General features: G+C 41.5%; 1 protein-coding gene and 1 long non-coding RNA gene across 4 annotated transcripts; one reads left to right on the top strand and one right to left on the bottom strand.

Moving 5' to 3' along the window:
- Positions 1-5,234: 5,234 nt before the first annotated feature.
- LOC112675541 (uncharacterized) lies at positions 5,235-10,693 on the bottom strand. Of its 2 annotated transcripts, XR_003145907.3 has the most exons (3): positions 10,444-10,693; positions 7,671-7,878; positions 5,235-6,415 (listed from the first exon to the last, which is right to left on the bottom strand). It is a non-coding gene; the product is annotated as an uncharacterized LOC112675541 (long non-coding RNA). The 2 variants fall into 2 exon arrangements; XR_003145906.2 differs by lacking the exon at positions 5,235-6,415 and having other exon boundaries at positions 7,590-7,878; positions 10,444-10,685.
- A 371-nt stretch (positions 10,694-11,064) lies between these two features.
- Positions 11,065-26,384, top strand: RCN2 (reticulocalbin 2). Of its 2 annotated transcripts, none has more exons than XM_025472090.3 (7): positions 11,065-11,329; positions 11,558-11,663; positions 14,730-14,926; positions 19,830-19,943; positions 23,926-24,022; positions 24,886-25,025; positions 25,552-26,384. In XM_025472090.3, the coding sequence occupies exons 1-7, from the start codon at positions 11,186-11,188 to the stop codon at positions 25,702-25,704; spliced, it is 951 nt and encodes a 316-aa protein (XP_025327875.1). In that variant the 5' UTR covers positions 11,065-11,185; the 3' UTR covers positions 25,705-26,384. The 2 variants fall into 2 exon arrangements, with proteins under 2 accessions (XP_025327875.1, XP_025327874.1); XM_025472089.3 differs by having other exon boundaries at positions 11,066-11,329; positions 24,883-25,025.
- The last annotated feature ends 290 nt before the right edge of the window (positions 26,385-26,674 follow it).

Here is a 26,674-nt window from a genome sequence, read left to right as displayed (position 1 = left end):
AACATATCCAAAATTCACACCCTGGAATTTGTCATTGAAGGTACCACTGCTGCCCAAGGACCTGGATCATTCTGTAATGTTGCTGTTGTCTAGTAGTTCCCTGCAGTCCTTCTGTGGCTCACTCTTGATATAGAGTATTGGGCAATTGTATCTGGTTAGTGGTAGGTCCTAGATCCTGTACTTACACTCCAACTGTAAGGAACGTAAGACAGTATTTGCCAGTTTTAGCTTCTAGAGTGAGAGGCAGACTTTAAGGTGGGGAATTCTCCAATCATCAAGAAGAAAACAGATGCTAGTTGAAAAGGATGACGATATTCACTAGAGTTCACTTCTTTGCTGTCCAATAGTAACATGAAGTCTTCTTCCCATATTTAATACTAACAGAAGAAAAAATTAAAATGTGCTCACTCCCTTCTTAAAAGGATGATAACCTCCCATTGGTAGCTGAATCCAGCTTGAATCTCTGTGTGGTACTCAGTCCTCTTGTGGTCCTATCATGATCCTGTCTCAGAATTCTGTAACCCATGAGTGAAACTGCAAAGCTAACCACCCACCAGCATGCCCTGGAAGAAAGGGATGGAAAAGAAAAGAAAACTAGTTTAAAATATATGCATAGCAGAACAAGTGAGAAAATTAGGCAGATTCTATAACCTTTATTTTTGCAAATAGTTACAAAGCTTTAATTGATATTTCTAGCCTCCATCCTCTAGCACCCATTTCATGTCCTCTTGTACAGAGCAACAACTCCAGCTAGTCCAGTATCATTACCTGTTTGAATAACTCAAACCTTCATTCCCAAGCGATCTGAATCCTTGATAGTTTTGCCCACCTAAGATTGTTGGAGTCTTCCATTAACTTTTCCACTGGACATGGCAGTACTAAGAATGACCCCAAGATCTGTAAGTCCCAGCCACAGTCCTTTAAGCCTCTACTGTTTATCAGTGACACTCTCTCCTGATTGTGAGGATCAATCAGCCCAGCCAGCACCTTTTTTGGCTTGTCTTCCTAGTGACATGGAGAACTTAAGGCATCCAGGTGGCAGTCTTAACTTCCAATTCAGGAGAACCAGTGTGTCTCCTGGCAGAAGCATTTCTCTCATGCATACCAAGATCTCTAAACCAGCCCATCGAGGATCATGGGGATGGAAAACAAAACATTTTCTAGTTTGTATTATGTGTGAAAAGTACACTTCCCACTTCCATCTTGGAACTTATACTTTTGCAATGGGAAAAAAATAAGACTATATCTTGGTTGCGGACTTAGAGCAAGCAACCTTAACCTTGGAAAATCTGCTAGCATTATTACTGAGTTTTCAATAGAAATCATACCTCTCTATAAGATCACTTGTTTCTGAGTGATGGAATAAATAAATATAACCAGTGAATCTCATAGATACCAGTTCATTGCTGTAACTCTTTCATCAAAGAGAGTTTTCTTTGTCAGAAGCGAGATTACATGGGATAACATGATGGTGTATAAGATATTTAAGGACTATGGATGGTGGTATGGTCTGAGGCATGGTGAGCAGGCATATTGAATGGTACCATCAGACAGCAATTACCCATATATATCCCATTTCAATTCTAGGCATCCTACTTCCCAAACAATGCCTTAATTTTCACATAAGAGAAAAACTGTGTGTTAATAGGTGCCTAAATTCAGCAATTGAAATATTAATCTGGTTTTCAGCCATCTACAGGTATAGGAAGCCAGCAGATGGTTTTCAGTCCACACCTCCAGTCATCGTCACTGCCCAACACAATTCAATGAAGGATCACATAGGCTAGTGTGTTGGTTTTGTTTTTGATCAATAGCTACTACCATAAAGAGGAGATCTGGTTGAAGAAAAATGTGTACAAAACAAATGACGGATTTAGTACTAAGTACCAGAAAGCAAAATTTTATTTTATTTTTTTTAAAGATTTTATTTATTTATTCATAGAGATGCAGAGAGAGAGAGAGGCAGAGACACAGGCAGAGGGAGAAGCAGGCTCCATGCAGAGAGCCTGACGTGGGACTCGATCCCGGGACTCCAGGATCATGCCCTGGGCTGCAGGCGGCGCTAAAACGCTGCGCCACCAGGGCTGCCCGGAAAGCAAAATTTTAAAAGAAAAAGTAAATGACTGGAAATAATTTCTCAGTTGAATTTTTCTCTAACCAAAAGAGGGTTCAAAATGCTGTATTTCAGTTCCTGAATACAGATCATAACAATAGATCACCTGCACCAACTAGCTACTAATCCAGTGCTTCTCATGCACTTCATTGAAGAGCACTTCATTGTTTTCATCAGGTGATCATCTAGCTTGTGTCTGAAAATCTAAGATGACAGGAAATTCAACCTAACCTGAGACCACTCTAGCAGCTACAAAGCTCTCCCTGTGGTAAATTGAATTTCTTGTTACTGTAATTTACGACCTTGAAACTAATTTCACATCTTGAAGTCTTTCATATTTCATTGTTAATGAGGTTTCTACACACACACACACACACACACACAATTTTCCATATAGAAAGTGAGTCAAAGTTTATTAAAATGCTTTAAAGAGGTACATAGTTATGGAGCAGCCCCGGTGGCTCAGCGGTTTGGCACCGCCTTCAGTTCAGGGCGTGATCCTGGAGACCCAGGAGCAAGTCCCACGTTGGGCTGCCTGCATGGAGCCTGCTTCTCCCTCTGCCTGTGTCTCTGCCTCTATCTCTCTCTCTCTCTCTCTCTGTGTCCCTCATGAATAAATAAAATCTTAAAAAAAAAAGACATAATTATGTATGCCAAGATATGCCATGATTCAATTTTAATGTGTTTTTTTTTTATAACAGTTGAAGTCTAGGAATTGCCTCCTACAATAACTTAGGGTCATGTGGTCTTCCCAGCTATTAAATATCTATTGGATGAATGGCTGCTTTCTTACTTGGGAGAAAGAATTGGGTGCCTGTAGTTTATTTGGCAGAGATTTTAAGTAAGATTTCCTAGAAACAACCTGAAATGGTTACTTGTTTGCATGTGACTTATTGGAGTGCAATCAGAAGAGACAGGGAGTGGAGGGAGGAAAGTAGGATAGGCAAGGAACTATGCAAGAATGGGGTTCCAGGTGAAATCTAGTTTCAGCTTCATCCTACAAGAAACTGGGGAGTATAAAGTACATTGCAGACCTGTCTTGCCTTGAAGCAAGGGAGTAGAACTTCTGTACATTAGCCCCAATAAATTATTGGTCACAGTTCATGAAATGGGAGGTTGGTAGAACTTCCAGGAATCTCTAGCCCCAGAGGCTTCAAACATACAAGAGAAATCCTCCAGAGAAAGTTGCAGGCATGGCCCATTATTCCCAGCTGTGGCAACTAGGGTGGTGGACATAACAACCAAAGTGGGAAAAGGGATCTCAGACTCAGCAATGTCTGCCACGGTCTACCTCTTGCAGTGTTCAGATCCATGTGCTTTATACATTGGGTTCATTCTATCCTATCACGGCTTCTCCAGGATTCTGGTCAATTACACTTCTGGCAAAAATGTAAGGAAGGAGGGTGTGGGAGAGGAGCTATAGCCTCTGCTGCTGTAGCTGGACCCAAGGCCGTTGATGATATTCAGCATCTCTCTCCTCCACCTTCCAATCTAGAGTCTCCTCATCCAGGTTGTCCTTCTGCTGGTCTAGGTGCCTTATCTGGTAGGATGACTCAATCCTCATCTGTGAGGAGCCTGAGCTCCTGACTACCATGCCCTTATCAGATATAGTTCCATTGATAGTTAAAATTACTTGAGAGGGGCGCCTGGGTGACTCAGTGGTTGAGCGTCTGCCTTTGGCTCAGGTCATGATCCCAGGGTCCTGGGGTCAAGTCCCATACTGGGATCCCTGCAGGGAGCCTGCTTCTCCCTCTGCCTATGTCTCTGCCTTTCTCTCTCTGTGTCTCTCATGAATAAAATAAAATCTTTAAAAAAAAAAAAAAAACTGCCATGAGAGTTTCAAGAGACTCCTTAGTGGATCACTCAAGTACCAAACATTTCTTTTCTTTAAAAAAAAAAATAGGGTAGCCCCAGTGGCACAGCGGTTTAGCGCAGCCTACAGTCTGGGGAGTGATCCTGGAGCCCCAGGGATCAAGTCCCACGTCGGGCTCCATTGGAGCCCGCTTCTCCCTCTGCCTGTGTCTCTGCCTCTCTCTCTCTGTCTCTATGAATGAATGAATGAATAAATAAATAAATAAATAATAATAATAATCTTAAAAAAAATAAAAACAAAAAAAAAGATTTACTTATTTTTATCTAAGAGAGAGAGAGTACACAAGTGTGGGGAGGGGAAGAGGGAGAGAATCTCAAACAGACTCCCCACTGAGATCAGAGCCTGATGCAGGGTTCAATCTCAAGACCCTGAGATCATGACCCAAGGCTAAATCAAGAGTCATACATTTAAACAACTGAGCCACCCAAGTGCCCTGCAAGTCCCAAACACTTTTTGCCGGTCCCCACTGTGCAGCAGCAGACCTGTCTCCTCATGATTATCCAAGTCAATTTCCTTCACAAGGTGGTAACCCCTTTCTACTGGTACAAAGAACCCAAAGTGGCAAAGTGGTAGTCATGGTATTAAGTTCAGTGGGACTTTTTGTTCCCTGGTAGAAGTATCCTCTTTCTGGAAGGCAGGTATACAGCCATAGGACCTAAAGTTACAGAGACAAAAAACCAAATTCTTCCAACAGCTTTCTGACATTGATGGTGAGTGGGGCTTCTCCTACTTCTATTCTCTGGTTCTCAGACCCATGTACTCTGTTGACTGGGGACATAGCACTATATAATGATTGCTGGTTTAAGGAATAAAGAAACATAGAGACCTATCCTCACAAAATATCATCCTAGCGAGATACTCATTCTTTACCAAGGCACAGTAGCATACCTAGAGATGCTTTTTAAATGATTAAAAGAGTTTATAGAGAACCAGAAGAGATTATGAAACATCTCACGGTCACTGATAAAACAAGCCAAGTATCAGTACAGATATAAAAGATCCATACTCTGCAATGAAAAAATGTTACCTATTTATACATAAAAAATTGATATACATGGGAAGCCCAGGTGGCTCAGAAGTTTAGCGCCACCTTCAGCCCAGGGTGTGATCCTGGAGACCCGGGATCGAGTCCCACCTTGGGCTCCTTGCATGGAACCCGCTTCTCCCTCTGCCTGTGTCTGTGCCTCTCTCTCTCTCTATCTTTCTGTGTTTCTCATGAATAAATAAATAAAATCTTAAAAAAAAAAAGAAAATTGATACACAATTTTTAATATACATAGAAAATTGTAATCAACAACTTCAGAATACAGGGTTTTTTTTTTTTTTTTCCCAGTGTACACATGCAGAATTCTTTAGAAGACACAGGAAGCAGGAGTCTAAGATCTGGCCTCTGTACTAGAATAAATAACAGATACAATCATGCCTGTCTTGCCCTTCTGTGTTCCAATTCCACTCTCCTATTGAGTGCTGGGGGAAGAGGGTTGTTTAGTCAGAGCATGAGATCCTTTTACTTTGGGAACTATGAGTAAAATATAGGAGCCATATTTTGGGGGAGACTCAAAGGTCTAATTTATTACACTCGATTCCAAAATAGGTTACACGTTCCTAGAGGTGAGATGGCTCTAGATGAACCAGCATTTGTGGGGGGGGAGGCGGGGGGAGGAAGACATGCTACAAGAAAACGAGAAGACAAGGAAAAGCCTATCAGGCAAAAGTTTGATACACAGAAATGACACTGAGAAATTCCTGAGATGGAATGTGGATATCTGGTGAGGAATTTTAGCTTGTCCCCAGAACTTATAAGACATTCTAGGCTATGTTCCTCTGTTTTCTTAAGCTGTTTCGTAGATAGTAGTAGCTTCCTTTGTATCTTATTTTTGTATAAGGCATATCTTGTCTTCAAAAATATATGTAACACATATGGAAAAAACTCTGGAAAATTAAACATCAATGCTAATAGCAGGTATTTATAAGTGGGATCTGTGATCTTTTTTCTTTTTGCTTATTTGTATATACTGACTGGCCTAAAATAAACAAGCATTCATTATATTTGTAATTCCTTTGTTTCTGCACCACATCACAGTACAAACCTTTTTTTTTTTTTTTTTTGACAGAACCCAACCTCAAAAGCCCACAGACCTTAGTTTGATCTTGAATCAAAAAATTTGAAGCCCAAATCACTCGCAAGTCCCAGAACACCATCTTGTGATGGAGTTGCAATCATAGCAACTGTGTTTTCTCTGTTAGTTGGATCTGAGAACATGTAAGGCTTGAAAGCATGGTGTGACTATAAAGCAATCTTGAGTTTTCACCCTAAAACACCCAAAACTTATACATTCAGGAAGTATTGTCTTTCAAAGAAGCCACTCTGCTCACATCAGTTCTGGAGTTCCTCTGATAAAATGGTCTTCAGAGCTGAGTTAGTAATGCTGAAAGAAAATCAATTTCATTATAAGTCACAAAAACTCCTTAGTCTACAGTCTTACTCCTCCTTTTGCTCCTTGTCTCACTTCCTTCTTTAGCTAAGTTTTATCCCTCCCTTCTTTGTACTCTTTATTTTTACTGCTATTGTGTTTGACTAAGACTTCAAGGACCTATTGCTGAAAACCTGGGGAAGAGTGTGGGAAAGGTTCTGAGGCTTATAAAGACTGGGATCTGGGGGGGAGGGGGAAGTGGAAAGGAGTAGACAGTTGGATTGTGAAGCCCAAAGATAAAGTGACATAATTTATCACCTTATTCTGGAATAGTTTTGAGAGTGAAAGGTGACATGATTAACAATTACACCAGGTCAACCAGGATATGCACTTAACCCTATGGATTTAGGGAGCAAGTCAGGAAAGGCAACTGACTCATATCTGTCCACTTGGTCCGCTTTTAGGGCCAGCAATGGGTGTAACTGGCCTGAGGCCATAAATGTGAATTGCCGGATATAGAGAATGGCTTCTATTTGAGGATAGAGCTGTCATTACATTTGATCATTGGGACAGATTCATGTTTAATTTAAGGAACTCTCATTCGGTAAGAAACAGTTACATTGAATTTCTTGGAATTACTCCTTATACGTTATTAAGATTTTATGACCACTTACACACTTGTGGATACTCCTTACAAATGAAAATATTTTCTAGGTATTATAACAGTCCCACTCACCGGCCTATTTTCTGTCACCGTTGAGGACTCCATTATAACCCTGGGATTTTCACATCTCCTTTCCTCAAAAGGCTAATAAAAGATTAAACAACCAACAAAATCCCTCTAATTGTGTGATCATCCAGTCAGCTGTCCCTTCATTCACTGCCCTATAGTCTGTTCCTTTGTCTTGTGTTTCCCAACTTTGGAAAAGCTACAAACTCATTGAGTTTGTTGGCTTTTCCACTTCAGCTGTTTATTGGGCCAAATCTCACTCATTCCCATGGGAATTGGCCTATAACACAAGTGCCCACACCATATATGTTAAGCACTGCTTCATTCTTTAAGCCGCTGTTCATCTATAACACACATTTTACCCAACTCAAAAGAAATCGATACACTGTCTCCTTTAGATAGTTTCCAAACTAACTCTCCTATGGTACATACTTCTAAAAGAATGTCAGTTCAGCAGAATAAATTCCACAAAAATTTATTGAGCTCCTCTTACTAGTCGGAGCACTAGTGAAATACAGGCACAATCACACATTTCCTGACCTCGAGGCTCCCGCGTCCTTGTAGTAGGTGTCAACAGAGTCATAGTAGATTGTGCTAAATGCTGTAGCAGAGCACAAATATGCACAATGGTGGAACAGTGATAAAACAGAGAGACCTAGGAGATCAAAAGTGTTGGTAGGCAGGGAGTTAGAAAAGGCCTCCTTTAGGAAATATTTGTGTTGAGTCTGGAAGGTTGAGTAGGAATTTTCTAGGGAGAAAGAAAGAAAAATAAAAAATTTTGAGCCCCTTCTATAGGTCAGATACATAAATTATTTAATAGTCTCTACACACAAAACTTACCAGTTTTTTATTATTCAAGTTTTTAGTGTCAAGAAAAAAAAAAAAGATGAAGCCATTTGTTCAAGGTTTCATAGTGAGTGGGCTATGGAGACTGATTCAAACTCTGTATGTTTGATTCCAAGATAGTGCGTGCTCTTTCCATTGTACCATACTGCCTTCCAGCAGGGCAGAAGGGCATATGATTAGTAATTTTTAATGCTGTATGATGCATTATAAAGTTTAAGGACAGGCAAAACTTACCTATGATGAGAAGGTCAAAAGAGTGACTACATTTAGCAGAGATGATATCTAGGGAACAGGAAGGGGATTTTTTGGGGTGCTGGGCAGGTTTCACAGGTGTCTATACATCTAAAAATTCATTGAGCTGTACACATAAGAGTTGTGCACTTTACTATCAATTATACCTCAAAATGTAAATAAAAACCAATTTGTTATGTGCTATGCCTTTTATAGGTCAAGAAAGCTGATCTCTGGATCCTTATAATCCCCTTTTTTGATGAACAGTCTGCTTATTTTAGATACTTATTTTTCCCTGAATAAAATGGATTAATCATAGGTAATGACAGTGCATCGATCTTGCCTCTCGAGTATAGTCTTTATTATAATCTGCTTCCTCACATTCCTGACTGCTGAGATCATAAAACTGTGGATTTTAAGAGATGAAGAGTTGCTTTGACACTTCTACAGGGGGTGCCACATGATCCTTTTGAGATTCTTTTTTTTTTTTCCTTTTGAGATTCTGATGAAAGGGAAAACCATAGACCTCTTCTCCTGAAATGTACATACACACACTTTGTACAAGATTTTGAGATTACCACAACACTAAGGACCCACCTAGCCGCCCTAGGATCTCAAATTCAGATCCTGGGAGCTAGCCCAAACCTTTTCCTACAGAGGAACAAAGGAGGCCCAAGGAGGGAGAGCCGCCTGTGTAGGTGCAGAGAGAAGACAACCCAAGGCTTCCGAGGCTCAGACACTTAGGCTCTTCGCCCCACTGCCTCTGCAGGTATCATAGATTTCCTTTGCCCTAAAACCTCCACGCGTGGAGACTCAGATCCCAGGAACTTCCGTAATACCTTGTATCCCACCTTTTGTAACTGGAATCACATCAGAAGCTAGTCAAAGTTTACCTTGTACTTCCTGGAGAACAATAGGTACAAAGTGTAGCTGGGGACATTTGTCTTTTTTTTCACAGACTGCCTCAAAACCCGGAAGTGAGGTTAAAATTAAAATGTCCCAGTGAGGGCAGCCCCGGTGGTTTAGCGTTTTGGCGCCACCCTCAGCCTGGGGTGTGATCCTGGAGACCCAGGATCGAGTTCCACATCGGGCTCCCTGCGTGGAGCCTGCTTCTCCCTCTGCCTGTGTCTCTGCCTCTCTCTCTCTCTCTGTGTCTCTCATGGATAAATAAATAAAATCTTAAAAAAAAAAAAAAAAAAGTCCCAGTGATCCCTGGGTGGCTCAACGGTTGAGCACCTGCCTTGGGCCCAGGGCATGACCCTGGGGTCCCAGGATCGAGTCCCACATCAGGCTCCCTGCATGTAGCCTGCTTCTCCCTCTGCCTGTGTCTCTGCCTCTCTCTCTCTGTGTCTCTCATGAATAAATAAATAAAACCTTTAAATAAATACACTGAGGGGGGCACTAGGCAAGATGAGCACTGGGTGTTATGCTATATGTTGGCAAATTGAATTCCAATTTTTTTTTAAATTCTCAAATAAATAAAATGTCCCAGTAAAAAAAATTTCTTTTTTGTTTTTTTGTCTTTTGTTTGTTTTAGCGAAATCCAGTCTAAGGCACGGCCTACATTTAGGCCTACATTTAAGGCTTTGCTCGGCATTTGCTCTTTCTAACAACTGAAAAGATCCCGTTTGAACTTCACTGCGCTCTGAAAAACCTTTCAATGGTCTCTGACCAAAAGAACAATGAAGGGATCCCCGGGTGGCGCAGCGGTTTGGCGCCTGCCTTTGGCCCAGGGCGCGATCCTGGAGACCCGGGATCGAATCCCACGTCGGGCTCCCGGTGCATGGAGCCTGCTTCTGTCTCTGCCTGTGTCTCTGCCTCTCTCTCTCTCTGTGTGACTATCATAAATAAATAAAAATTAAAAAAAAAAAAAAACAATGAAAATTCCGACCCGGGAAATCTGTCCGATTTGTGGCCGCCTCGGTCTTTCAGCCTGGACCAGGATTCCTACTCGCAATCCAAACAGAGGCTCTGAGGCGGCCCGGAAGGCCCCGCTCCCGTGCGGAAGGCCTGACGGAAACGCGCTCCGGCTGCGGCCCGGCGACCCCTCAGTGGGAAGCGCCGTAGGCCGTTTTCCTTCACGACCGTCGGGCGTCATCTCGTTACCGCCCATTTTACACAGGGAGCAAACGGGTTTTCCAAGGTCAAGTAACTTGGTCAAGGTCACAGAACTCAAGTCACGAAACTGAGCATCAGGAACAAGTGGCTCGGTCCGCCGAGCGGGCAAAGCGCGTACCTGGGAGACCGGGAAGGGCGTCCCGCACGCGCCTCCTCGGGGCGAACGCGGTTCTTGGGACGGCGGGTTTCCCACCCAAACCTGCAGCCCTTCTCACCGACGAAGGCGGATGGACACCTGGGCGGGGCAGGGACGTCCCGGCCACACCGCTGCTGACGGGAAGACAGGGCGGGAGGACCGCGCGCAGCAGTGCCACGGCCGCAGCCGGGGTCTCCGCTCCCGGCAGCCCCCGCCAGCCCCACCGCGGCCCGCCCCCGGCGTCGGGAGGCCCAATCAGCGGCACGGCCTTGCGCCGCGCCCCGCCCCCGCGTCGGGCTGCCAATCAGCGGCGCGGCCTTGCGCCCCGCCCCGCCCCCGGCGTCGGGCTGCCCAATCAGCGGCGCGGCCTTGCGCCCCCGCCCCCGCCGCGGCCCGACCCGGCGTCGGACGGCCCAGTCAGTGGCACGGCCTTGCGCCGCGGCCCGCCCCGGCGTCGGGCGGCCCAATCAGCGGCGCGGCCCTGCGCCCCGCCCCCCACCTCGGCCCGCCCCCGGCGTCGGGCGGCCCAATCAGCGGCGCGGCCTTGCGCCCCGCCCCCCGCCGCGCCCTATACTTACCCCGGCCCGGGCGGCCCCGCCACCGCAGGCGTCGTTGGGCCTGTGCTCCCCGCGCGCCCCCTCCGCCGCCGCGGGCCCGAGCCCGAGCCCGAGCCCGAGCCCCGCCGCTCTCCTTCGTCGCCTGTGTGTCCGCGGCGGCCGGCGCCATGCGGCTGGGCTCGAGGCCCGCGGCGCTGGGGCTGCTGCTGCTGTGCTTGGCGGCCGCGGGGGCCGGGGACGCCGAGGAGCTGCACTACCCGCAGGGCGAGCACCGCAGCGACTACGACCGGGAGGCGCTGCTGGGCGGCCAGGTGAGGCCCGGCCCGGGGGGCTCGCACGCCGCGGCTGCCGCGGGCTTTGTCCCGGGACGCGGGGGCGGCGGGGCCGGGGGGCGGCCGGGCGGCGCGGGCGGCGCGGGAAGCGGGGGCCGCGGGGTCGCGGCGGGTCGCCCCACGCCGGGCGCGGGGGCTGCGGCGAGCCCTGCTCCTCCTCCATCTTGCCCGCCGCTGACGCCCCCCGTGTCGCCTTCGCCCCCAAAGGAAGAAGTCGACGAGTACGTGAAACTCTCCCCCGAAGAGCAGCACAAGAGGCTGAAGTCGATCATCCAGAAAATTGACCTGGACTCCGACGGCTTTCTCACCGAAAGTAAGGGCGTCCCGCACGGCTAACAATGGAGGAGCCCTTTGTGGGGCGCGCAGCGGGGCTGCTTGTCGCGCGCAGGTTGCCAGCGCCGCAGCGGACCGCAGGGGGTTCAGTGGGTTCATGTCCGGAAATCTGTGCACGTAGGTCCCGAGTCAGTCAGTCGGCGCTTCCCCCAGGAATACGCACACCTCGTTGGCCCGGTCCGTGTGTGCAGGTTGTCCACTGAACAAGCACCCTGCCCCTCCTGACTTGCATCAGTGTCCGCTGATGAGACCGCTTATGGCATTACGTGATTCGTTGGCCCCTTGACATAGGCTTCATTAGGAATGTAAGGGTTTGCATCTTTTTTTTTTTTTTAGAAGTAGAAAGAAAGAAAGAAAAAAGACCTGTTGCATGTGGATTTACGTTTATCGCAGATTATCAGAGCTGGTAGGGGCCTTAGAATCCTCTTGTCCGCCTCTCTTTGTAGAGCTGAAGGAGCTGGAGTCCAGAGGGGTGAGTGCCTTTCTAAAATGAGGTGCAAAGCCAGGACTAGAATGCAGACTTCGTGCTCGTAATTCAGTTTGTAAATATCCTTCACATAAAAAAAAAAAAAAAAGTCTAAAAAAAAAAGGTCTGAAGGGAACCTGGCTGGTTTAGTTGGTGGAGAGAGCAATTCTTGAGAACCAGCCCCACGTTGCACATAGAGCTTACTTTAAAAAAAAAAGGTCTGAGCGATCTTAGGTAGGTTCTCCAGTTAGAAATGAGATGCACAGAATATTAAGAGTGCTCATTTGCTGCACAACTCTTTCTCCTCGTTAAGAGGCTTAATTCAAGTGGTGAACCCTATCAACTTTCCAAGTTGATCTTTCCTTTTTTTTTTTTTTTTAAGATTTTATTTATTTATTCATGAGAGACACACAGAGAGAGAGAGAGAGAGGCAGAGACACAGGCAGAGGGAGAAGCAGCCTCCATGCAGGGAGCCTGATGCAGGACTGGATCCCAGGACCCTGGGATCACGCCCCAAGCCAAAGGCAGGTGCTCAACCACTGAGCCACCCAGGCGTCCCCCAAGTTGATCTTTCCAACTATAATTGGATTTTTCCAGCTATAGTTCTTTTTTTTTTTTTAAGATTTTATTTACTTATTCATTAGAGACACACAGAGAGAGAGGCAGAGACACAGGCAGAGGGAGAAGCAGGCTCCATGGAGACTCAATTCCGTGACTCCAGGATCATGCCCTGGGCTGAAGGCAGACGCTCAACCACTAGCCACCCAGGGATCCCTATTTTGCTATAATTCTTAGTTAAATGCTGCTCACCGTCTAAGGACTAAAGCTGCTGGAGAGAAAATTGCAAACTAATTGGTAAATTTAAGATGTGTTGTCACTAAAATTGCTGCCCTCAGGAATATTAAGGCTTTGGTTTCTCTACTTAAAATAAAAACAAGAGCTTTAGGCTCTAGTTGCCCTCTGAGAATAGGTCTGTTTATCTTTGATTACACTAGCACAAACACAGAAGAAATTGATTTGGAAGACTTTGTAGTACCTCTCTGTAAGGGCCTGTAAATATTCAAATATTTAATAATAAACTTTTTAAAGTTAAAAGGAACTTAGTTCCTTGCATTTTGAGAGCCAGGACTGGGCTCAGGCTCTTGCGAGAGAACTAAATTCAGTGGAAGGAGTTTGGGCTTTGGAGCCAAACTTAGGTTTGAATCTGGATTCTGCTACTTACTGGCTGTGAGTCCTCAATTCCAAATAGTAATTTCTTGAGGTGTAAAAGAAATTAGAAATGGAAATGGAAAATAATTAGAACTGCCTGTTTTGAAGATCAGAGACAACATATGCAGAGGACCTGATATATAATTGTTCAATGCACAGTTGCCATAATAATTATAATTCTACCCTAATTTAGAGTTTCAGGAGTGACAAAATGTCTTTACTTTTCTATTCACCTGACCTCCCCCAGACCAATAAAGGGGTACCACTCTTTAAACCCAATGGTATATCTTTAAACCAGATGGTATATGCTTGCTATCCTTGCAAATATTCATGCCCCCCCACCTTTTTTCTATAATGCAATGTAGAAAATATCTCTGGTTTTTTTAAGTTGATCTGAATGTGGACATTAGAGTTTTAGAAACTTACCCCCTATGTCTTCAGGTACCAAGTTAAGACAGCTGTTGCAAAAAGGGCTTAAATCATAATGGCTACCCATACTTTTGTTAAAATTTCCTGGGAAGTTTTATGATGGGTGAAGGACATACACTGTAACAACGTTTCTCAAATTTCAGTCACTTCAATACGTTTTCCACAATTTAGGCCAGAGCCATTTACCTATCTATTATTTACTTAGTGTAGTTTTAATTCAATCCAACATAAAATTTATTTTAGAGGGAAACTTTATATTACTTTCTTTTTTTTTTTAATCACTTAAAAAAAAAAGAGATTTGTTGTTTATTCATGAAAGACAGACTGAGAGAGAGAGGCAGTGACACAGGCAGAGGAAGAAGCAGGCCCTTCGTAGGGAGCCCAATGCAGAACTCAATCCGGGATCTGGGGATCACGACCTGAGCTGAAGGCAGGTGCCCAACCACTGAGCCAACCAGGCGTCCCTTCTATTACTTTCATAAATGGAAAACTTTTTTCTAATACGTTAGAATAAATAGGTGGTTATTAACATATTTGTACTTCCTGAGAGATCTGTGATAGCTAGCAAACATTATCTGCAATTTTGTGGATGATAATTTTTAAAAGTCAAGTACTATTTTGGCCAATTGGCAATTCATTTAACAAATAACTTATTGAGCCAGGTACTTTCTAGGCATTTAGAGTACCTCAATGAATAAAACGTACCCAAACTCTGTACTCAAGGGGCTTGCATTCTATTTGGATCACGTATTGTTATATTCTTAAGACTCCAAACCACTCTCACCACTTTCTGTTCTTATTTCTATGAATACAACTAGACTAATTCTCAGTATTTGAAAACACTCGAGATTTTTTCTTTTGGAGAAAGTTTAGACATCATCCACTTCCGTAAATGCCAGAATTACTGTCAACATTCATTTGTGTTCTGGGAAATTCTCATAGGCGAACTCAGTTCGTGGATTCAGATGTCTTTTAAGCATTATGCTATGCAAGAAGCAAAACAACAGTTTGTTGAATATGACAAAAACAATGATGGTAGTGTGTCGTGGGATGAATACAACATTCAGATGTATGATCGTGTGATCGACTTTGATGAGAACACTGCTCTGGATGATGCAGAAGAGGAATCGTTTAGGCAGGTGAGTGTGCGCAAGCTGTTCCTTTTGATCGTATCTGTTTGTTTTTCCTTCCTGCATGAATGAGCACAAGAGAGTCTGAGGTCATAGATTGGGATCGCCTTGTTCTCTGGGCAATCACCCGTTCCACTTCAGTGGTCATTTTGATGGTTTCCTTTCTGGCCATATTTTGGCCTCTTTTTCTGCACTACCTAAACTATCTTTGCATCTGTTTTTCTCATCATTTGTCCTCATTTCCAGAATTGCTTTTTAGCGTGTTTTGAATATGTATCTCAATATTTTATCTTTTGTTATAATTGAACAGTTTCCTATCGTAGTTACTAAGACAATAGAGGCGCATTTCTATTTTTAAAGAGTTTAAGATTGAGTAATATGTGAGTAATATTCCATCGTGTGTATATATCACACTTTATCCATCTACTGATGGATAGTTGGGTTGCCTCAACTTTTTGGCTATTGTAAATAATGCTGCTATGAACATGGGTGTACAAATACCTCTTTAAGACCCTGATTTTAATTCTTTTGGGTATACACCCCAAAATGGAATTTTTGGATCATATAGTAATTCTGTTTTCAGTTTTTTGAGGAACTGCCATATGGTCTTCCATAGAGGGTACACCATTTAAAATAACAAGTTTTTGGAGATTTAGTATCACTATGAGTTCTGTTGATTCTCGTGGTTTAATTTGTCAAAATTAAAAGTTGTCTTGTTCTAATGCTTCTTAAGCAAAGATGAGGAAGACAATTTTGATTTAGGAATTAATAAGAATTTTTAATTTAGTAATTTGTAGGAACTTTTCAAGACAAAGGACTACAAGCTTAAGAAATTGCTAGTTCAGGACACCTGGGTGGCTCAGCAGTTGAGTGTCTGCCTTTGGCTCAGGGCGTGATCCCCATCGGGGATGGAGTCCCACATCCGGGGATGGAGTCCCACATCCGGCTCCCAGCGTGGAGCCTGCTTCCCCCTCTGCTTGTGTCTCTGCCTCTCTCTCTGTGTCTCATGAATAAATAAAATCTTAAAAAAGAAAAATTGCTGTTTCGTTCGATACTTTTATATTTCAGAGGTAACCATGGCAACTTTTTTTTTAAGATTTTATTTTATTTATTTTAAAGAGAGAAAGAACATGAAGGGAGAGGGGCAGAAAGGGAGGGAGGGAGGGAGAGGGACAAGCAGACTCCCCCTGAGAGCATAGCCTGATACAGGGCTCAATTCCAGGACCCTGAGATCATGACCTGAGCCAAAATCAAGATTCAGACACTTAGCTGACTGAGCCACCCAGGCACCCCATTATAAAGACAGTTTTTGAAAAGATAGTTTTTTATATGTGGAAAAAATAAAACCAAACACCTTGTTGCAAACTGTTATTCCCAAAATATTAGTCAAGAGTGCTAGGAAAACAGTTGAGCCTCTTACATTCCTTAATTATCCCATTGTAGTATCTATATGCCTTTTAGTTTGTGTGTGGCCATATTTATCATTGTACATGCTACTTATCTTAGAATCATATTGGCCACTTTAACTTTTTGAGTCCTTATTGATGATTATTCTTTGACAACCCAGGAATATCTCTAAGTAAGATATTATCTCATGTCTCTCTTCATGTCTCTACATAAAATTCTAATCATAATGCTTTATTAGAATTTGATATCAATAACCCCCTAAAAGTAGACGTGGGGTATAAAGATGAACTCAGAAACTTCCACATTATTCTTCAAAATAAAAAAGCAAGGATGAAGAATGAATCAGTGTTAATCAAAGTTAACAGAGTACTAACATTATACCGTAACTAATCATCAAAAGTAATTGAATATCTAAAGGAAAGGAAATTTTTCTATATGGAAGCCTAATAAAAAAAAAACAATAACAACAAAGAGGCACCTGGGTGGATCATTCAGTTAAGCTTCCAACTCTTGCTTTTAGCTCAGGTTGTGGTCTCAGGGTCTTAAGATGGAGCCCCCTGTTGGGCTCTGCACTCAGCCAGGAGTCTGTTTCTCCTGCTCCCCTGCCCCACCCCCCACTGTGTTTTCTCTCTCTCTCTCTCTCTCTCTCTCTCTCTCTCTCTCTCAAGTCTTTTAAAAGCCTAAAAAGTTTGAAGCCTGAATTTTACCTTATTTTTAGTAAGTTTCCATGTAGAGAATAGCGACAACCTGTAATAACAAGCCTCTTATGCTGTGAAATGTCTGAAAAAGCAGTTCTTTATGTATGATGAACAAGTATAGTCAGCACTTTGAAGCAGGATAACTAAAGTTTGGGGACCTACCTGGCAAAAGTTCAATTGGTGTGACTTCCAAAGCCAGCTGTTGATGGCGCGTGTACAAGCAACATTTATTTATGTGAGATATAACCTGGCATGCGGCTAGTCAGGATCTTTAAGGCCTAGACTTTTGTGGTATCAGGTGTTAATATATTTCCTCATGTAAAATCATTAGTCTGCCAAAAGATGGCAGTTTTGTACCTCACAAGTTTCTGTTACAATATAAAAATAAATGATGATGGTCATTTCTACCTTTTTACTACTGTATGTAGGTAGCACTTTCTACTACTCTCCACTAGAATACAATATTTTTACACAGAAGAAAAAAAGTGTGCTAAGATTTTATGAAACTGACAGCCTTTTTGTTATCTTTCGGCATTTTAGAAAGTCTATATTGGCTTCTTTGAGTTGCTCTTAAATTGTTTTCTTCAAATGAACATGAATAAAAATCTTATTTCATTTTATTTTAAAAATCTTAGAAATGTGAACCAGAAAATTACTTTCCTTAATTTTTTTTAAAAACCAATCTGAGCTTGCTGAAAGAGATCCTTTCTTTCCATAGGCAAATTTGGCCAAATTCAGCTCCCACTGCTGAAACGTGGACCTTTTTGCTCCAAACTGAAGGGTTCTTTCATAAGGAAATCTAAGCACTTAGTATTTTGAATGGTGGTTTATTCAAAAAGAACTTGATTGACTCAACAAAGTACCTCAAATTCTAGTTTGTCTACTTTTCCCCATGTTAAACCCCTAAACATGAAGTGTAAATTATTTGGTCTAGTTATTTGAAATTAAGAAACGTTAAGTTAAAAGCAGCTATTTGGAAACAAATTTGTTCTTTTTCTGTCATGATTTGGTAAGTGTAACTGGCTAGTGGAATCTGGATGGTTTAAAAGATTAATTCTTTGGGGGAAGAGTAAATCAGTCATTGTAAAAGAACTAGTGTTTCAGTAAATGACTGCTACCTAACTAACCTCTATTCTAGAAAACTGAAAAGAGCATTTCTTCTCAACAGTGAAACACATAAATTACAAGCTCCTAAAATATTTGAAATGGTGTGTATTTTTTTTTAAAGTGCTGTTTAATACATACAGTTTATAGAAAAGAGAGTTCTTCCCAGTAATACTCAAAATGGAATTTACGGAGGATTAGCAGTATAGCACTATTGGCTTCCAAGGCTCTTGATTACAGAATTACCTTTGAGAAATGCATTAAAAGCAGCCTTGTCTCTAATAGCTGCTACTTGATTTACTTCTTGAGCATACTTTACAAAAAGGAAAAAGAAAGGTGGGTGAGAAAGTAGAAAAGTGTGTTTACTTAACTTCAAAATAGGTCCTCTTCAGCTTTTGATGTGTTTATGCCTGAGCATACATAATTATTAGGACTATAAAGAGATTACCAAGAGTAGGCTTCCAAATATTAGATACGTATACCAAAAATATTCCTAAATGAGGACTATTTTTCTAAAACCTGTTAACATTTTTGCAAAGTCATTCCAAGGACCAGAAACAATTTGAAAATGACATATCAAGGGACGCCTGGGTGGCTCAGTGGTTGAGCATTGGCTTTCTGCTCCAGGTGGGATGCCTGGGATTGGGTGGGATGCCTGGGATCGGGTGGGATGCCTGGGATCGAGTCCCACATTGGGAGCCCAATAGGGAGCCTGCTTGTCCCTCTGCCTATGTCTGCCTCTCTCTGTGTCTCTCATGAAGAAAGAAAGAAAGAAAGAAAAGAAGAAGGAAGGAAGGAAGGGGAAAAGAAAAGAAAGAAAGGAAGGAAGGAAGGAAAATGACGTGAAGAATTAATATGTAGTCTGAATTTATTGCTTTTCGGGCACTCAAAAAAACTGCGATTATTTTTTAGGTTTTTTTTTTTTTTTTTAATTTTTTAAAATTTATTTATTCATGAGAGACACAGAGAGAGAAAGAGGCAGAGACACAGGCAGAGGGAGAAGCAGGCTCCATCCAGGGAGCCTGATATGGGACTCGATCCCGGGTCTCCAGGATCACGCCCTGGGCTGAAGGCGGTGCTAAACTGCTGAGCCACCTGGGCTGCCCTATTTTTTAGTTTTTAAGATTTTATTTATTTATTCATGAGAGATAAAAAGAGGCAGAGACACAGAGGGAGAAGGACGCTCCCTGCAGGGAACCCAATGCAGGACTTGATCCCGAGATCCCGGGGTCACACCCTGAGACAAAGGCAGACACCAACCACTGTACCTCCCAGGCGTCCCCTCTGACACCCCTCTCAATAAACCATTTAATTTCCATTTTCTATCAGTAATAATAATATGTAACACATTACATATTTAAATGCTAAGGTTTTCTAATTGTTTGATAAAGATCCTCATCCCAGTTATTTAATAGACATTTTTATCCTGATTTTATATTTGAGGAAACTAGAAGCGTTAAGCAATTTGCCCTAACTTAAGCAAAATGCCCTTATTTTGCTGGTAAGTGGCATTGCTGGAATTCAGACCTGCATCTCTGACTCTAAATGTTTGTTATTTTTCTAACTACCTTCCAAGGGATAATGTGAAGATGAAATAATGTATGAGAATGTACTTTAGATTTCACATGTCATTTTCAAAGTATGTATAATGATGTTTCCACATGGATGAGACCTTAATCATGTCCAATGTTTAATTTTCAAAGCTTCATTTAAAGGACAAGAAGCGATTTGAGAAAGCAAACCAAGATTCAAGTCCTGGTTTGAATCTTGAAGAATTTATTGCTTTTGAGCATCCTGAAGAAGTTGATTATATGACGGTAAGGAAGAAGTGTTTTGAGCGAATTCTTGAGTGACCAAAACTTTAAAACCTGTTTTTATCTAAGTCATTAAGATGAATTGTATGACAACTGGAATTTTAAGAGACAAGATCCAGAGTTCTCCCCACTTAAGATTAGAGGTGGGAGGGATCCCTGGGTGGCGCAGCGGTTTGGCGCCTGCCTTTGGCCCAGGGCGCGATCCTGGAGACCCGGGATCGAATCCCACATCAGGCTCCCAGTGCATGGAGCCTGCTTCTCCCTCTGCCTGTGTCTCTGCCTCTCTCTCTCTCTCTCTCTCTCTCTCTCTCTCTGTGACTATCATAAATAAATAAAAATTTTAAAAAATATTAAAAAAAAAAAAAGATTAGAGGTGGGAAAGGTGGGAGGAGGGGTGCTGATGAGGAGAGAGAAGGTAAATCTCCCTGGCTGTTTTCTCCCTCATACCCACGTTACCTTCATTGCCTTCCTCATCCTTTCGGAGCTTTCAGAGTTTTCTCTGCTTTCCAATGTCAGTAACATCAGTACTTCCTATTTCATTTGCAGCATCAGTTGCAAAAACCTTGGATCTGGGAAAACATGTCCTTTGGATGCCTCTTTATAGGGTTTTGGGTGGGAGGGTGCAGCTGCTACTGGCTAATGTATTTGCAGCAAGAAGCATAATGAGTCCTCTCATCCCTTTAGTACTTAAAAGAAGTACCAGTTCTTCAGAATTTAGTCTCTACCACAACTTGGCAAGCTTCTTGAGGAGAGAAACTATTATGTTGGAGAAAAGACTAATATAGCAAATAGCTTTATAGAAAATAGACTAAACAGTTATATGGAGGCTTATTGCCTAACCTCAGCCTCTAGTTGTATGGCTTGGTTCTCTGGATATTTCAGGGACGGAAGACGTAGTAGCTTTATGTTACAAGGGTCATGGTTAGAAGCTGCTGCCTTGAATAACAAGGCTCTAGATAATGTTTTTTTCCATAGCTGAGGGGTGAGAGATGACCGTTGCCGCCACTTTGGCCACTGGGGCTTCTGATTTCTTGCTTGGCACAAAAAACAGAATTAATTTTAGAATAGTGTTGGGTGCAGTTTGTTTAAATGCCAGCATTGAGACAAGCTAATTGAACCCTACCTAGCATGGCAGGGCAGAGCATGCTGGATATTGGTTCTCTGGGGAATTAAGGAATAATTGAAGACTGGGGATGGGAATGACCGATGAAAGCAGTGAAATAATTTGGACATAATGTACTGTGGCCCCAGAGTACGATGTGGCAATGGAATGAAATGGACATGAACAATATTTTGTTGTTGTTTTTTGGTTGTTGTTTTTTTTAAGGATTTTATATTTATTTATGAGAAACACAGAGGCAGAGACAGGCAGAGGGAGAAGCAGACTCCCTATAGGGAGCCCAATGCAGGGCTCCATCCCAGGACCCCAAGATCATGCCCTGAGCCAAAGGCAGACGCTCAACTCCTAAGCCACCCAGGCATCCTTTTGGGGTTTTTTAAAAAGATTTTATTTATTCATTCATGAGAATGAATGAACAGAGGCAGAGACATAGCCAGAGGGAGAAGGAAGCTCCCTGCAGGGAGCCCAAAGCAGAACTCGATCCCAGGACCCCGGATCACAACCTGAGCCAAAGGCAGATGCTCAACCACTGAGCCACCCAGGTGCTCCATGAACAATATTTTGAAGAGAGCGCAAGCAGGAATGTTGACTAAGCACAGGAAGAGTCAGAAATGACTGAGGTTTTGAGCTTGTGTAAAATGATTGAAATGGTAGTACCGTTGACAGAATGGGGTGTGTCAGGATGGGAAAGGATATTCTTCGGTTGTGCCCAGTTGGAGTTGATTATAGCACATAAGAGGTGTGACCATAAAGTGGTATCTCAGAGCAGCTTCTTAATTCGTATTTACCTTAATTTGTTTTGGTGTATACCTTTTTACATTTAAGGCTATATTTGATAAAGGAAAAAGCAGGGTGTAAGATCAACCAGGTAATTTTACTTTGGCTTAAAAATTAGAATTTAGAGATACTTTCATTCATGCAGTTCCAAAATTTCTTTGAACCATGGCAACATTATTGAAATAAGCCTGTTGTTTCCCAAGAGGATTACTTGAATGGAGGAATCATCATTTTAATTAGTGATTCTTAACTTCTATTGGATCACAGACTCTTTTAAAAATAAGGAGCAAATGGAGTGCCTGGGTGGCTCAGTAGGTTAAGCATCCCACTCTTGATTTTGGCTCAGGTCATGATCTCAGAGTTGTGAGATCAAGCCTAGCACCTGGCTCTGCCCTGGTGTGAAGCCTGCTTAGGATTCTCTCTCCCTTGCCCCCTATCCTTCCCCCACACCCCTCCATCCTCACAGTCGGATTCCTGTGCATGCACTCTCTCACAAAAATAATAAATTATTTTTATTATTATATTTCTGGACTCTACCAAAAAATCACATATGATCATACAAAATATGGAATTATAATTTCAGGAGATTTTCACATTCTCCAAAAGTCATCTTTGGATCTCCAGTTAAGATCTCCTGATTTCTATATATAAAATCTGTAACATTTGATGTTTTAGAAGCTAACAACTTGTATTTAAGTGTTATTTTATACAGATGTAAAGGAAACCCTTGGGTTTGGCTAGAATTGGAGACTTTGAGAATATAATTTTGTTACAATTGTGATGGTAGAGTCTAGATCGAAAGGTGTTTGGGTAGCAGCAGGTAGTGAGGAAATGAGAAGGGTCAATGGAAGCTATAAGACATCTGGCATGGAAGAAAAGAAACCAAGATAAGATGTGTTTAAAGGTATAGAAGAAGGAGCTAACAGAGAAGTGATTGGCGCTTTAGAAGAGGCCAGAGTTAAGAGGGAAAGAAAGCACTCAGGAAATGAGCAAGTTTGGGATCTAGGAAGACTGTTGGGAGCCTCACCCTAGAGAAGGGGGAAGGATAACTTTAACTCCTGATATTGAGAGAAGGATGAGAGAAATAGGCATAAAAATAGAGGTAATTAAAGATGAGAATGCAATGCTGGTTAACAGGCATTACCTTTTTTGGAAAAATGCACAGGTCTTTGCCAAGAGAGTATTTAGAGAGCATTGCAGTAAGACTCAAAGTGGAATTTTCAAAAAACAGCTTTAGAGCATGTTAGGGAAACTGAGGCATAGACAGACTTCCAAGCTACAATGAGAGCCCACTGAAATGAGAAAAAATTAATTTATAAGGATTAGGTTTATATTTCTGTTTCTCTTTCTTTTAGACTTTATGATTCTGGAATAAAGGAGACCATGATGTGGGTCTGCTGTGCAGGGTGGAAACTGGCAAAGTAAGAAAAGGTAGAAGAAGATATAGGAAGATAATAAGGAAAGTACTGAAAAGGCTGATCATTAAACAGGTCATCTTGGGTCAAGTATAACTAGAAAGCATGTAATCTTTGGGTTAGAGAGGACTGGTTGATAAGAAGCCATGATAAGAATGAGAAACAGATCTGGGGCAGTTTGGGGTAGATGGCATAGATTTGGTGGAAGAGGAAGCAAGAAGGTGTAGGTTTATGGGGGACTGGCACCTTTGATTTACATCGGGAGGCAGAACAATAGTTCTTTGCAAAGGGATCTAAGATAAGGGTTCTTTTGGGGTTGTTAATGGACTGGAGGGAAAGTGAAGTTAAGGAAGACCAGGGTAGTAAGAAGTGTCCTTCTGGAGAAGAAGGGGAACATGTAGAAAATAGTGTGACTTTAGGGCCCAGGTTGTTTAGGAGGGCAAAGTGGAGTTCTTCTCCACAGTAGAAGCTTAAAAATGTTGAATTTAAAGCTATTCGATATTTGTGGTTTTATTCCTCCCTCTAAATCCCATTGTTTATCTAGATTGTTTTGCAAGAGTAGACAACAAAAATGAATACTCCTAAAGAAGTCCATACTGGAATAGATTCAGATGGTGGTGGGAAAATTTTGTGACTAATTGTTTTACTTTGTCTTTTTATGAACATGCAATAGGAATTTGTCATTCAGGAAGCTTTAGAAGAACATGATAAAAATGGTGATGGATTTGTTAGTTTAGAAGAATTTCTTGGTGACTACAGACGGGATCCGAGTAAGTACCCTGGGTGTGTGGAAGGAGGAAATAAAGCATGGAATTAAAAAAGAAAGAAACTGAGAGACAGTCTTGCCCATCGAGAGCTCTGTGTGACAGAGGGAAGTGGACCAAGAGGACCTGCACCTGATTTCTGCTTGTTCTACCAGGTTCAATATAATACAAGCAAAACAGTAGGACTTAACCAGCTTATGTGAGAATCTGTCTTGCTCACTTTTAGTTCACATCTGGATTCAAACATTTTTCTCCCTTTTCTAACAAATATAATGTAATGTTCAGTTCAAATGATTGAAGAAGTAAAGGTTGATGTTTTTAAACAAAATCCTGTACCTTTGCATGTAGATCTTAAAAGAAAGACACAAAATACTATAAATACTGCTATAGACTGTGGAAGGTGTCTCACTGAGTGTTTAAAATATGAGGAGTTTGCATATGCAGCTTTTTCTCTTCACAGCTGTCTTTTCAGAATTGTCTAAAAGCAACCGTTACTGCAAATTTCGCTTTAAAATCATACATGGTTTTCTTGATAAGCACATGTAGAAAGCTTTATATAGTCACACGATGTACATAAAAACATAACCCAGCTCAACTGTGGCAAAACTACTATCACAAGGAGTGATAGTTTGTGATAAGACACATCAATTTATAAACCCTAAGTCGTTTAGACTTAGGTGTCACTTTTGAAAATTATATAGTGTGTACTTATGTCAGGACTTTTCAGGTAAGTAGATCTGTTTCATTGGGCTTCCTTTATGTAGCAAGCTTTAAGTTCATTTCCTTTATGCCGGGGATGTACCAAACTTCTTATTGGATACATGTTATATTGTGTATGCATATCGTGTTTTATTTTTTCTATTAAGCAGCAAATGAAGATCCAGAGTGGATACTGGTTGAGAAAGATAGGTTCCTGAATGATTATGACAAAGATAATGATGGCAGACTTGACCCCCAAGAGCTGTTGTCTTGGGTAGTACCCAATAATCAGGGCATTGCCCAAGAAGAGGTGAGTGTTACGAAGGGACTGTATCTCCTCCTCTCCCCCCGCCCCCGCCCCAGATTCAGTGCTATTGGTAGGAAGTTCAAAGCCTTAAGCTGAAGAAAGAAGTAATGCAGTTGTTTATTTAGGATGTGTGCATTGCTGTTTCTTGACTTAAATCTGTCACCTGTTTTAGATTGTCAAGGAGACAAGGAAGTTAAGATTATATCATGTATTAATTTGATCGTACAGTGATTTAAATAATAAAAGTTTATCATTTACCTGTAGGGGCCCAAAGTGGGTTATATTAATTTGCCTTAACCTTGAGATATCCTAAATTGGAGTTGAGTGTGGAATGGAGGCAGAACCTAGCAGAAATTTAGAAAGGGGATAATGAGAAAAGCTGTAGACAGCCCCAGTTATAATAAATAATAGTTTGAGATACTCAGCAGTGAGTACTTAGCATACCTAAATGACTGACAAATCAAATCACATTGAAACATGAACATCCTGCTGAAAATACTAATTATACTTGATTTGTTTTGTTTTAAAGGCTCTTCACCTAATTGATGAAATGGATTTGAACAGTGACAGAAAGCTCTCTGAAGCAGAGATTCTGGAGAACCAGGACTTGTTTCTTACCAGTGAAGCCACAGATTATGGCAGACAGCTTCACGATGAATATTTCTATCATGATGAGCTTTAATCCCTGGGTAGATCTGAATAGAATACTGTCTTCTTTTATAATTAAGTTACCAGCTTTACTTTGTGATAAAATACTGATGTTATATTTTACACTCAAGTCTTAACCACAGTCAAAATTATCTTAAATGTAGATTGTAATTTTGGCCTTTTTAAAAGAAAAACCAAACCAAACCTGGTGTTTATTTCAAAATGTATTGAAATAAAACAATATTGTGCCATATGACAACAAAATCTTCCCTAAATATTCCATCTGTTAGTACTGTATTGTGGGATATTTGAGTTCTATTTCCATACTTGAAAAAAATGGAGGATTTTAGAGATGCCTGAACAATATTATTTAAATAGTACGTGACTGAGCTATCAATTTTTCTTTTAAGTAGGTTTAACTTGGGAACTGACAGAAAGGACATTGTTTTTAGATTTAGCATTTTATTTTAAAACCTTTAAAGGAACCTTTAGAAGGACTTATACCTCACATTTTTAATGTTGAGAAGTTCTGCTTACTTTTAAAATGGTTTCTATAAAGGGTTTTATTGTATGAAATAGAACTTTATATTTTTGCATATGTATAGATAGTAATTATATTTAATGTGTAACTATAGCATTATGGTGTGTGGAATTTGACATTGTCCAGAACTCTTCATTTTTGACTGATTAAAAATGAAATGTCCTATCTTTTTATACGTTTGTTTGTTTTTCTTTGATCTCCCAGATAAACCTTGAATTTAGCATAGGTTTTGTTAAATTATACATTATCTTATCCATTCTTGTATTTGGGTAGTGAGTGTTCTTCAACCTTTAATTATTCTTGCTGCATATTGTTATTTTGTTTTTGTTTTTGTTTTTCTTTTTTGATACAAGAATCATGTTACAATTGAATGTATACCTGACATTTCAGTTGCTATTGTAGTAAATGTGGTCTTGCTGTTTGGTGCTAGAAATAATCCTAAGAATTACACAGGTTGAAAATC

Source organism: Canis lupus, chromosome 30 (genome assembly GCF_003254725.2).
Source record: "Canis lupus dingo isolate Sandy chromosome 30, ASM325472v2, whole genome shotgun sequence".
Lineage (NCBI taxonomy): Eukaryota > Metazoa > Chordata > Mammalia > Carnivora > Canidae > Canis > Canis lupus.
Note: the sequence above shows the minus strand (reverse complement) of the source record. Positions and strands in the feature narration are given on the sequence as shown.